Here is a 12594-nt window from a genome sequence, read left to right as displayed (position 1 = left end):
GTTGCCTTTTAATAACAAACATCATGTACTGACCTCTGCCAATTTGTATGGTAAGATCAGCTTCTCTCCCACTGTCACTGTCTTTCTGGTCACCAGGGCCTCAAACAGCATCTCTTCTTTCACCTAGAACAAAAGTACAGATATTAATGATCATTCTAGTGATCTATTTTTTTATTTTAAATCCAGTAAAAATGCTAACATTTAAACTAAAAAAAAATCAGTGTAAACACATTCAAATATCAAAATTTAATAAAAAAAAAAAAAAAAACACTTTTGCTAGCCCTTGCAGAGTTAAGTTCCATGGGTAAAAACATGCCATTGGGAGGAGCCAACTCAGCACATAAACCCAGCATCAGAAACCTAACACCAGGGTATTCAAGGGAACCTGATTTTCTGCATTCAGGCATCCCAGTTGTAGCAATTTCCCATTGGTTTCCTTATTCCCGGTGTGCCTCCTCCCTCCCACACTTTCTCTTGGCAGAATAAGTCAACTTTCCAGCGTTGTCAAGATGAAATCATACAAATTAGTCCAGAATAAGCCAAGAAGTGTCATCAGTTTCAGAGATATCCAAGTGAAGGAGGTTTTCTTTCGTGCTTTTAAGGGTGGGGAGGAGTCAGAAGGAGGAAGAAATCCTTGGAAAAGCACCTGATATTTACTCTGCTGTTGGCACTGGATGTTTACTCCCTAAAGCCCCAGTTCCTGGCAAGGTGACAGTCTCTAATCAGCCCTCACAGGTCTGCAGAACAAAACTCAGTTGTGCAAACACAGACACTTCAGCAAAGGGGAAAACAGTGCTGACAAATTAAGTAGTACCTGCAGCTGTTGGGGAAAAGGCACTTTCCCAATCAGCTTCAAGACCCTCTTCCTCTGGGGAATTCACAAGGTGTCCTCTCTCCCAAAATAAATCAGTTAGACCAAAGGACTTTGAGTCATTGACTGATCTTCACTAAATTTCCAAGTCAAAAAAGACATCATGAGTGTGGGTGAAAATCTTGGAGCCCAGAATTAGTGGATGTGGATTGATACAGACAAGCTACACTGAAGTCTCTACAAACTGCTTATCCTACCTGAAGGACTCCATGCAGGCACCAGACCTCCCCTGGACACTCTGATTGTTCAAATCCACACTCCTGAAGCCATCCAAGGCCATATTTTTATCACAGGAAAACCATTTATGATTTGACAAGGAAAATGGGAAACACAGAGGTCTATCAATTGAACTCAATGATCTTAGAGGTCTTTTCCAACTAAACCAATTCTATGTATGTACTTTGACTTAAGGGTTTAATCCAGGAGTTAGTATGAAGAGGAAATGCAAACAAGACAGTGAAAGGTCAGGAATCTCACAAAGCATAGCAATAATGATGCCCTTCTGTACAAAAATCTCCTTCTGCCAAAACAACCATTATGGGAGTCTCCCTGATAAAACCCAGGGAGTTTTTATATAACTGATTCTTCCTGCAACAAGAACTTGTTGCTGTGGAAATCAGAGTACATCAAGTCAGCTGTATATGATGTCACCTGCCAGCAAGGTCTCTGGAATATCACTGGAAATGACACTTCAAGGTTCATTTCTTTAGTACTCAGCATTACTCAGGAGCCCCCAGTTCCTACAATTTGATTTTACCTTTCAAAATCTTTGCAGGGAAAAAAATAATTCTTCTGGTTCATCCAGAGAGCCAAGGCAAGATTCCACATTTGGTTTCTATTCCTCTACGTTCACCAAACTATGTGATTTTATAATTTTCAGCTCTGTGGACACTTTTCCAGCAGCTCTTGACTGTGGGACCATCAGCTGCTCTCCCTCAACTGCACAACTTGGAAGAAAAGTGAGTTTCACACCATCCATTATCCCCCTCCAGGAATGCTGCAAACCCACAGCCAGCATGCTGGCTTTTTTTAATTATCCAAGGCAACAAGGCAGAGGGCTGTCAGATGGTTCCTAATCAAAACAGTCCAAAGAAATATTCCTCAACAACATAAACACTTCCAAGTCCCAGATTTGTCAGCAAACACAGGGATTTTAAGCAATTTAAACAACTACCCACGCCATCCCCCACCATCCCCATCTCATGGTCACTCTGGTTCTTTCCCTCCCTGCTTTCTGGATTAAGGGAACCTGTGGAAGTGCATCCTTCTCCTGACCTGTGGAGATCCCATTAAATCATCTGCTTGTACAAAAACACTCTTGGCAAGGATGGGAATCCCTGCATCTCCCCAGGACCCTGCCTGCAATTACCACCCACTGGAGCTTGATCTTGATTCCTTCATCACCTCTGATGAGCACCACGGGTGCAAACAAATCATCCTAATCTGCATTCAAGGTCACAGCATGAAAGTAGCTGTGAAAGGATGCCAGGGAGGAGCCACTGGGGCTTTCTAAATAAAAACTCAGCACGTGCTGATGACTAAGGCCATGGAGGTACTTACAGTTTCCCCACATCCTACACGACCTCCTCCAGTAAGTGTGAAACACTAAAATAGGAACACCCATTGGTGCAGAGCAGCAAAGAGGAGAACACCATCTATTTCTTTACTTTGTGCCCTAGGAGTTTCACTCTTGGGTCACATTTCATGGATTTTTGCTTCCTGGTGCTAAAGGGCATGGCCTGCTCTCCCTCTTAAACATGGCCTGCAGGAGTTTAGATGTTAATTAGAGGGACAAAATGCAGATTTAAGACTTGGTTGCCACAAGTGGGCCCAGAGAGGGCTGGAAGCCTCAACTCCATGAGCCAGTGAGGGGTGACCAGCAGTGCCACAGCTGGGAATGCCAGCGGAGCACGGCAGGAGCAGGGAGCCAGCAAGGGCTGGGCTGGAGCCAAGGCAGGCAGAGGCTGCTCCTCCAGTAATTCTGGGGTATTATGTTAGAGCAGCTGAAGAAAAATGAACCATTTCCAGCTGAGAACAAGAAAACATCAGGTTTTGTCTCTCCCTCCATATTTGAGAAAGGGATTACAGTGCTGAGTGCTCGCTCTAAAGATGCCTCGTGTGGAGTAATGGAAAATAAATTCAGATTTCTATCAGCTCTTCTTGGAAAAGAGATGAACCTTTTCCTCAGACTTTCTTTCAAATAACCACAGTTAGGAAGGATGAGAGGGAATGGCTGGAGCTGTGTTAGGGAGGTTTAGGCTCTTCCCCCAGAGGGTGGTTGGGCACTGAACAGGTTCCACAGGGAATGCTCAGGGTCCCAGGGCTGTCACAGCTCAGGGAGTGTTTGGACAATGCTCTCAGGCACAAGGTGGGATTGCTGGAGTGTCTGTGAAGTTACACTCAAAGGTATTTGTGGATCCCTTCCAAATCAGCATATTCTGTGATTCTCTGAAGTTCGCTGACTCTAATTCTGGCTCAAAATTTTGCAACTAACGATATCTCTACTCATTGCAGACCAGATGAACTTTGGAGGTCACTTCCAACCCTAATCATTCTGGGATTCTACAAAACATCATCTGAAAAACAAATCCAGAAGAAAAAGCTGGAAGCAAGCACTGTCTGCTCCATAATCCTCACCCCCTCCCCAATTAATTTCCAAGACATTTATCACAGGAGGAGCCCCAGTGCCTGTGGGATCCCTCTGGGAAGCTGAAGGCCATTTTTTAGTGGAAGAAGAACGTGAGCACATAAATCTACTGGAGAGGCCAACTTTAGCTCCAAACACAAATGTGCACTGGGAAATCTGGCAAAACTAATTTAGGGCACTTGATAACTTGATTTACCTTTATTTGCATTGAGGTTAGGTGTTGCATTGGTTACCTAAACCTAAAAACTGAGTACAAAACTGCTCCACTGAGCAAAGACAGAATTTATCTCCTTCCTCAATGCTCCATCCATGGAAATTATTTCCCATTTTAGTAAACACACACAATTAAAATGTTCTTACTGTTCCAATGGAAAACAAAAAGTCTCTTTTAAGGTCAACTAGATATCTCTAATATAATATTTTTATTAATAAGCCCATAAATTAGGTTTTCCAAGCTTTCTGCCCAGAAACACAAAGGTTTTACCCAGTTTTACACAACCCTGTATGATTTCTGCCCTGGGATATTTGCAGTGCTTGCACAGGACTCCACGTCTGCTTGATCCATCAGGCAGCCTTGACATCACTCCCCAGCACAGCATTTCAGCAGAGTTTAAACAAAGGCCCTGAAAAATCTGCCAAAAGCATCACATAATCCACACACTATGTCTATTCCTGAAAAAAAAAAAAATGGAATCAGGGATTTTACTGTAAATGAAACAATGATCTGCAGAGTCTGGCCAAAATCCTATATTGCAGTTTCAACAAATGCTGCTCTGGATGGTTTAATAAAGCAAAAACATATTGGATGGGGTTGTTGATATCTAAAAAGCAAATCCATTGCAGATCATCATCTCCTCCCAGATTCCTTCAAAAAATCTCTCTATTAGCTTCATTTTAGAGGGACACAAACCTCATTACTCAGAGGGAGGATAGTTGTGCAGTGGTGTTGCATTAACTGGCGCAGCAGGGAAATTCCAACAGTTATCATTAGAGATCCCAACACAAACCAACCAGCTCACAAAAATTTGGGCCAGATTCCCCTTTTCAGTAGGAGAAGACCCTAATTTTGCCCAAGTTTTTAGTTTCAGCCAGGCTGGTGGTTCCCCTCCTGCCCTTGGAGGCTACATCCCCCTGGAGGCCAGGCTGGAGCATCTCTGCATCCCCTCTTGGCTGCTCACAGAGATGGCCAACACAGCTCCAGTTGGATTTTTTCCTTCTCTTTTCCTTGACTGAAAAATCCAATGAGTCATTTCAGTATAAAGATCAGCCCTGAAGTTGCCCCAGGATAAGGAAGTATCAGATCACAGTTTCTTCCATCCCTTTGCTGTGCTCCAGTCACTCCCACCAAAGAGCCAGTGACCACAGGAAAGGAAGTTCAGCTCTCTGTCAACTCATATTACTTTTATTCTGAGATGATTTTTCAGTTTTTAGTGTCTAATGCCAAGATCTGGAGAGGGGATTAACAACTTTTTCAAGCCAATTCAGCAACAATGGGAAAACCAAAACTGTTCAGTGACCACAAAAAAAAAAAAAGAATTTAATAAAATAATTACCCAAATGAGACAAAATACAAAGTGTCAAATTTTTTAACCAGCATTTTAAATCTCTGGCTGAGCAGAACTCAAGGCACTTAATGTGGAAAGCTGTAATGAATAAGGAGTTGTGGCTGCTCTTTGTAATGATCTTTCAGCTGTTTGAACCCTTTGGTTCTTCCTTTGGGTCAAACCTGAATAAGAGCAACATCTGTTGAGGTCTGCAAAGAGAAATGTGGCATTTCATAAAGATAAATCAAATCTGAAAATGAGATTATTGGCTTTATTTCAGCTGATTTCAATGGGTCTATTGAAAGGTCTATTGCAGGCAGCAAATGCTTCCAGTTCCAGGGATCAATTATCACCTAAATGCAACTTAAGGGACAAACAACACCACTTACCCAAACTCAGTGATGCATTTCATCAGATCCTACCTCAATGCAGCAAGCATTGTCCCAATCTAATTAACAAGCATTTTATGTTTTAGATGGTCATTTAATTTGCAAAAAAGAATTACCAAGATGACCAGAAATCTATCCGTCTGCTCAGATACATCAGATCTCAGTGGTTAGGTTTTGGGGTTTTTTTTTATGGTGAAAAACAAATATATTTATTGATTTTTACATCTTGTTGACACTACCTGGGGGTGCTGTTCCAGCTCATGGCATTAAGGCACCGTTGGACTGACGTGGCTCAGCCAATGCTTCATTTCACATAATCATGTGTAAAAACCACCCCACGACCTCCCCACATGCAGATGTTGCAAAAGGGTTTGTTTGCAAAGGCAAAGACCCAAAGCCTGGAACTTTTTCAGCTCTCTAAGTCACTCTCTTACTCAAAACTTTTTTAAAAAACAATTACTTAACTGACTTGGCCACATTTAACAGGGTAAAATCAACAACATTCTCCTCCCCACTTATATTTTCCTTCTGTTTATTTCTGCAATTTCCAATGCCAAGATGCAAAGATCCAAGCTGCTCAAACCATATTTTACAGAAGCTTTCCCCTCCCTAAATTCAAAGTATTAATGAAGTGCTATAAAAATCCCTGAGAGCCAATTCCCAAGTTCTGTAGGTAGGGAGATAACACAACAGCTATTTAATGGAATGAATGGGAAGAGCACCATGCGTAACACAAAAGAACAAGTTGCCTTCTGATTCCACCACAAAATCAGCACAAATTCACTTTCCAGACCATCCAGGGAGTACAAAAGAGTAAAGCTAATTGTTGCTATAATCAACTAAAAGAAAAACAGTTCAGTTGCAAGAGGTTTAGAGCATTTCAAGTGCAGTGAGATTCTGGCTACCTGAATCCATGTCAGGAGGTTTTTGAGCTCAGTTCCTCAAGGCCAGGAGGACAAGTTGGCTCTCCAGAGTCTGACACAGCTTGGCCTTAATTGGCCAATAAATCAAAAACAATTCACATAAAACCAGTGAAAAAATCACTAGTTGGTAAACAATGTCCAAACACATTCCAAAACAGCAAAACACAGGAGAAGCAAATCAGATAATTATTATTTTCATTTTTCTCTAAGGCTTCTCAGCTTCCCAGGAGAAGAATCTTGGGCAAAGAGATTTTTCAGAAAATATGACAGTGACAAACTGTCTTTGGTAAAACTGGAAATAAATTGCACATGTTTTGTGTCCTAAATCAGAGATGGTTTGTTTGGTGTGCAAGTTTCAGGAGGAAAGCAGAGCCTTACCTCCAGCAGCTCTGACACAACAGGCAGTATTTCAGGGTTGCAGATATCGATGGAGTCATCCCTGTAGGTCTTCTTTTTGTACCGGATGTTCCCCAGGTGCAGGATCGCCGACAGCAGAGAGAAAATCCTAAACAGAGACAATTCATTTCCACTTGGCTTTTCATAAAGTGAATGAAGTAGCAAATTTCACCCCCAGGGGCCATGCCCCTTTTTGGCTCATTCTTCTAATTTTCAATCCAAAGAATCCACTTTGCCTCATGTCAAAAAGATTTTCATTGAGTCAAGTACCAAACTTGCATCTGTACAGTTTTCTTGAAAATTCTTTAACACATCAAACCCCCAGTTACAAAATTACAGTCCATGATGTAAGAAAAATAGAAATCCTCCAGTAATCTTGGTATCTAGATTAAATATTTATCATGTAATTGCCTAAATTAAGGGGTAGAGTGGGTGTGGCCATGCAGGTGATCCCTCTTAGTCTCCTGGGACACATTTTTTTGTCACCTTTTTGGATCTAGTCCCAGACAGGAACAAAAGACTGTACAAAACAGCATAAATGTTTTTATAATATCAAAGCAACTGAAACAAAGAAAATATGTTAAACTTCAAAGAAATTTATCCAACCAATTTTTCTGTTTTGAAGGGAATTTGGTCATTTTTAAGTTATCTCTCCTCTAAAGAAAAAGAGGAAGAATATCAAAGAATATCCTGAGTTGGAAGGGATCCACAAGGTTCATCAAGCCCAGCTCCTGAGCCATGTCTGACTTCAGCTATAAATCCTGTTTATCCCTAATTCTGCACTCCCTTGGGAGCTAAAAATGAATAAACCCAAATGTGATTCCTAGCCATTCCACCAGCTTGTCTGGACAACACACCGTGACCTCTCCAAGTCCTCCCTTATCTCCAAAACAGGGATACTGACTCCTTGTTGTGAATTTCAGGATGCAATTTTATGAAAATTTCTCTTTGCTGTTTCCACAAAGGTGAAACCCCATATTTTGCTATAAAGAAACTACTTTTAAAAGTAGAGTAGTATTCAAAACATACTCCCTGTATCTCAGCTGAAGGTGGTTCTTATTTGTACTGCAGTTGTATAATGCCAAGCAAAATAAATCTGCTCGGGTAGTGAAGAATCCACTTTATTTTTGAGACGTAAAATTCACCAGGAGCAACTTGTGTGCCAAGAAAAATCATTGCACAGTAAATCAGAAGTGAGAATTTACTGCATCACCCGACTCTGCTCAGTCCTGACACTTCCTGATTGCTTTGCTCAGGCAATTAAACCCCTCAACAGGCTTTAGACAAACCTTGTCCTGAAGCCTGATAAAGCAGCCCCTGACACACAACATATTCACACAAGTCTGGATCCTTGGGTTTATCCATGTGTGTGGGGAAGATGGAGAAAAAGCAGTTTTAATTTCATAATTGATTTGTTACAAGTGAGGGATAAAGAAAGAGCTCTCAGAATTTCTCAGCTGTGTGAAAATATCTTTGTAGTAATTTTTTATGTCAAGTTCTTCTCAACTTACTCAAGCCTTTCAAGCCAAAAATCAACACAGGAGGGATTATTTTGTAGGTTTGGGTGGAGATGACCCTTAGGAACCCTCTAATTCCATGGTGTCAGTGGTGTTGCAACCCAGCTAAAGTCCAGTTTTCAAACCAGCATGTCCAGTGCATTAGTGAAAAAGGCCAGCTGGTCTACAGACCTAGAATTGCACACAAAGGGTTAAGTTTGATGAGGGATAATGAGGACTTCTGATTAAACCAAGCTCTGGATTCATGACATGCAGAGTGAGGCGTGATTATTCATGAACACTTGAGAAATACTTCAAGATGTCAACTCCTGCCAACGCTCCATTTGCATGAAGAGAATCGTTAAGTACAGCAAGGATCATGGAATCACAGAATGGTTTGGCTTGGAAGGGACCTTAAACTCATCTGGCTCCATCCTGCCATGGGCAGGGACACCTTCCACTAGCCCAGGTTGCTCCAAGCCCTGTCCAACCTGGCCTGGGGACATCTCCAGGGATGGGGCAGCCACAGCATCTCTGGACAATGTCCTGCCAGTGGAGGTAGCATTAACCAGAACAATCTCCAAGCTATTAAAATCTAAAATAAACTCACTGTCTGCGTGTCTTGGGCAGAAACCCCACCATCTCCATGGCGAGCTGCAGCCGCTCAAAGTCGTGCTTCAGGTCCTCCCCTTCCACGGAGAAACAATCCTGTGGGATCAAACACACAGAGGAAGCACTGACACAATTCACACCACATCAGGTCCAGATGGCCAAGTCAGAGCTCTGGAAATATCACTGAGTGATCTCCAGGTCTTTTATCAGCAACATTTCCAACCTGGCACTGGAAATACAACATTTCTGGAGATATATCCTTTAACTCTAGGATATATCTAGAGTTAAAACTTCCCAAGTTTAACTCTAAGGAAAGAGGTGAGCCACCTCATTCCAACAGTATGGTGAGAGTTGGTCAGCATGACCATACACAAAAAACAACAAGATGAAATCTGTTCCACATTTACAGGCAGTTTATTCTACATTCAGTCCTGTACCTAAGGAGGGAAATTCAGTTTTTAAAAAGAATTCAGATAACTTCATGTAAATGATCAGTGCATTAAATCCTGTGTGGGAAAGGCAAAGCTTTAAATATATTTCTCAGAAACTTTATTTGAACTACCAAGAAGTTATTTTAAAATTGGGAGAATCTGAAATCCAGGATATTTTATACTTCTTGGAGGCTCACATGCCTGAACAATTTTGTTTTTCCTTGATATCAGTCACTGACATGTTTGGAAAAATCCAGTGACATTCCAGATCCAAACAAAGTTGTCCTGCACCAATATTTAAGAAACACAAATGCTCTTCAAATTAATATATAGACCACTGATATGGCCAAATATCTTCTGCTTTGGTTGACTGTAGGCCTCCCATGGATTATTTATTCTTCTCTCTGCCTTCCTAGCCTATATTTAATATTCTACCCATTGCTGCCTATAAAAACTACCCATCTATAAATCAAAATTCATTTATTGTGCATCACACTATATTAAGCTATTTTAAACCTCAGACTATTTTATTAACACTTAAGACTTTCTACAAGCAATTAGAGAGTTTCAACAAGTTAATCCAAGTGTAAGTAAATTCAAATAAAAATTCTATAAAAGTCTATTAAAAGTTTATTAAAATAATACTAATAAAAATTGTAGCTGCAGTTGGAATTAATTAAGCAGCTGAATGCACATCATTTATTTTCATCATTTCCTGAACATCATATTTATCACATAAGCAAATGTGCAAAAGATTTTGCATCAATAATAATTAGGAAAGACTGCATTAAATAGGGCTATGTAAATCATTGAAAAGCCACTTGTACTCACTGATATTACAGAAGATTAAGCATAAATACAGAATATACAGAATGAAGTTATTTTATAATATATCAGCTTTGTGGTTTACAGCATTTAAAGCCTCATAACCATATCAACGAGGTTTTTCATCCCACTCTAGAGAATCATTACAGGCATAGTTATAATTAGAGTGGAAAACCCTTATTTAAGATATATATTTATTTATATTATTTATATATTTGCATGTTTATATTATTATTTATTATATTGTTTACATATTTAAAATATTTATTGCAACATAGGAGACATCCACACAAATGCACTAAAAGCCAGACAAGTGCAGTTGGACAAGAAAATCGAAATGTTTTTATCAATTGTCCTCAGGGACAAGTTAATGCTCCATGGGCAAAGTGAATTTGGAGCTGTTGAACAGTAAAACCATTTAAAACCACGCAGAGCATCGATGAAGGCAGGGATTGAAATTCCAGGAGAAAATACCAGCCTGTTTTAGGAAACAGTCATTAAAAAAGAGCATTTTCACCTTCCATTAGGAGCTAATCAGAAACACCCTTGCTCCAGAGCCACCTAAAGGGGCACAACAAGGACATCCCCAAGAGCAGGGACACCAGAGGCACCAGCACTGATTATTCACCACAAAAGCTCAGGGCAAGAGCTTGGCCCTCCTAAGCTCCAAGCCTGGCTTGCCCAGCCAAGGCTCTTACACTGAGAACCCAGCAGAACTTCCCACCCTCCTTCTGGCACCACCTGGGCTTGGCAGGACAACAACACACCCACAAATCCTGCAAATTAGGCAAGTTTAAAGCTTTTTTTTAAAGACACCAAGTGGTGCTTTTAGTGGCACTCCACATTCCAGGAGACATTTTCATTTTCTGGCATCATTCCTCCAAAATTAAGTCACGAGTCAACAGCAAAATACCCCGGACGACTCCGAAGCAGCACAAGCTACGCCGAAGGCAATTTAATTAACGATTTACATAACAATTGCCCGACTCATTAATCCGCATGGAAAGACTTTTAGCAAATTCTCTGCTTAAAAGCGGATGCTCTCTGCAGTGTTCCAGCACGGAACCGCTTCCTAATGGATGATAAATGAAGGATAATTATAAAATAGAGGAGTGTCCTTGATATTAGAGCAGACAAGCATCACAAAGTCCATCCCCACAGACCTAACTTGCTGTTAATATCCTGCCAGAGCAATTAGTTTCCCAGCAAAAGTGAGTCCCCTGCTTCCTACAGTCACATCGAAGCAATCCATGGATTTCCATGGAAAATTCAAAGAGGATAAAACAGAGTTCCTTTATAAACTTGGTGTCTGCAGCAGGTTGAGTCCATGGGTATGGGGAGAATTATACATAAGAGTGAATCATCAACTGAAGCAAACAGGACTGTCACAGAAAATGATCCCAAATAAAATTATCCTAAATAAATCAGCAAATAAACAGCCAAATGGTAATAAAACATGGTTTTGTTGCACAGAATAAGGGCACAGACATGGCAGTCCCCAGGCTGGCAGGGTGTTCTTGGTCATGCCAGGAGAAGGCACCAAATTTTGGGGTTGTTTTAATTTTAATTGCTTCAGCAAATTGTCCCAACCCATTCCTAAAGCAATTAAGGGCTTTCCAACTTATAAAGGGTATTAAGGTCTAGAACAGCATCTGCTCATCACTCCCTGCTCCTGCAGGGCCCTGATGGATTAAGGATGCCAATCCAATATTCAATATTTTTAACCTTGTGAGGGAAATTCCCTCCTCCCTTCCTAAGGATCTGCAGGAAATGTTGCTGTTAAGACACTTGTTTAGCCCGAGTGAATCCCAGCTCCTTCCCAGATCACCTCTCACTCTTCCAGATGCATCAGCAAGGCTTTGGCAATCATCAAGCACACAGGAAAACTTGCAGGAAGGACAAGCAGCTGATGCCAAACATGCTTCCACATGCAGGACACACTGACGGGGAGCACCGTGGGACACACAGACACCCAGAGCAGGAAGGGAATGTTTCAGCCAGGCAAGGGGGAGAAGTTTCACCATTCCCTTTTTTGGGACGATCCATTTGGAAAGGATGATCATGTCAGCAGGAGTATTTTAGGAGAAGGAATTGTTTCTGCACTCTGAACAATATCAGGATTTGATTTTCTCACAGATGGCTGGGGGGATGTTTTTGGGTTTGTCTGTTTTTTCCTGGAAGCTGGAGAGCAGATACACCACTACAACCAGCATGAACTGATGCATCTCTTGGGGCTTCAAGACACTGATTTGCTGTTTTATTGGAATGGAATTTCAATTTTCACATTGCTGTCACATCCCAATTTCCATACATCATCACGTATTCCATCAGGAAGGAATGAAAACCCCCTTAGTTTTCTAAAACTGAGAGGGCTGAGGAGACATGACCATCTCCAACTGCTGAAGAAGCTTTCCAAATGGATGGAACCATAAAAGGGCAAGGGAAAAAAAAATAAAATCT

The 12594-nt window shown here is 41.1% G+C and overlaps 1 protein-coding gene across 8 annotated transcripts in view; it reads right to left on the bottom strand.

Moving 5' to 3' along the window:
• Nucleotides 1-12594, bottom strand: part of MYO9A (myosin IXA) — a 172984-nt gene that overhangs the window by 90046 nt on the left and 70344 nt on the right. For all 8 annotated transcript variants that reach the window (XM_064389169.1, XM_064389166.1, XM_064389167.1 and 5 more), the window contains 3 exons: nt 8877-8974; nt 6753-6879; nt 34-123 (listed from right to left, as the gene is read on the bottom strand). In XM_064389169.1, the coding sequence (XP_064245239.1) occupies nt 34-123; nt 6753-6879; nt 8877-8974 (315 nt within the window). The remainder of the gene's footprint in view (nt 1-33; nt 124-6752; nt 6880-8876; nt 8975-12594) is intronic.

The sequence above is a fragment of the Passer domesticus genome, chromosome 14, assembly GCF_036417665.1.
Source record: "Passer domesticus isolate bPasDom1 chromosome 14, bPasDom1.hap1, whole genome shotgun sequence".
Taxonomy (NCBI): Eukaryota; Metazoa; Chordata; class Aves; order Passeriformes; family Passeridae; genus Passer; species Passer domesticus.
This window is presented reverse-complemented; position numbering and strand designations above follow the sequence as displayed.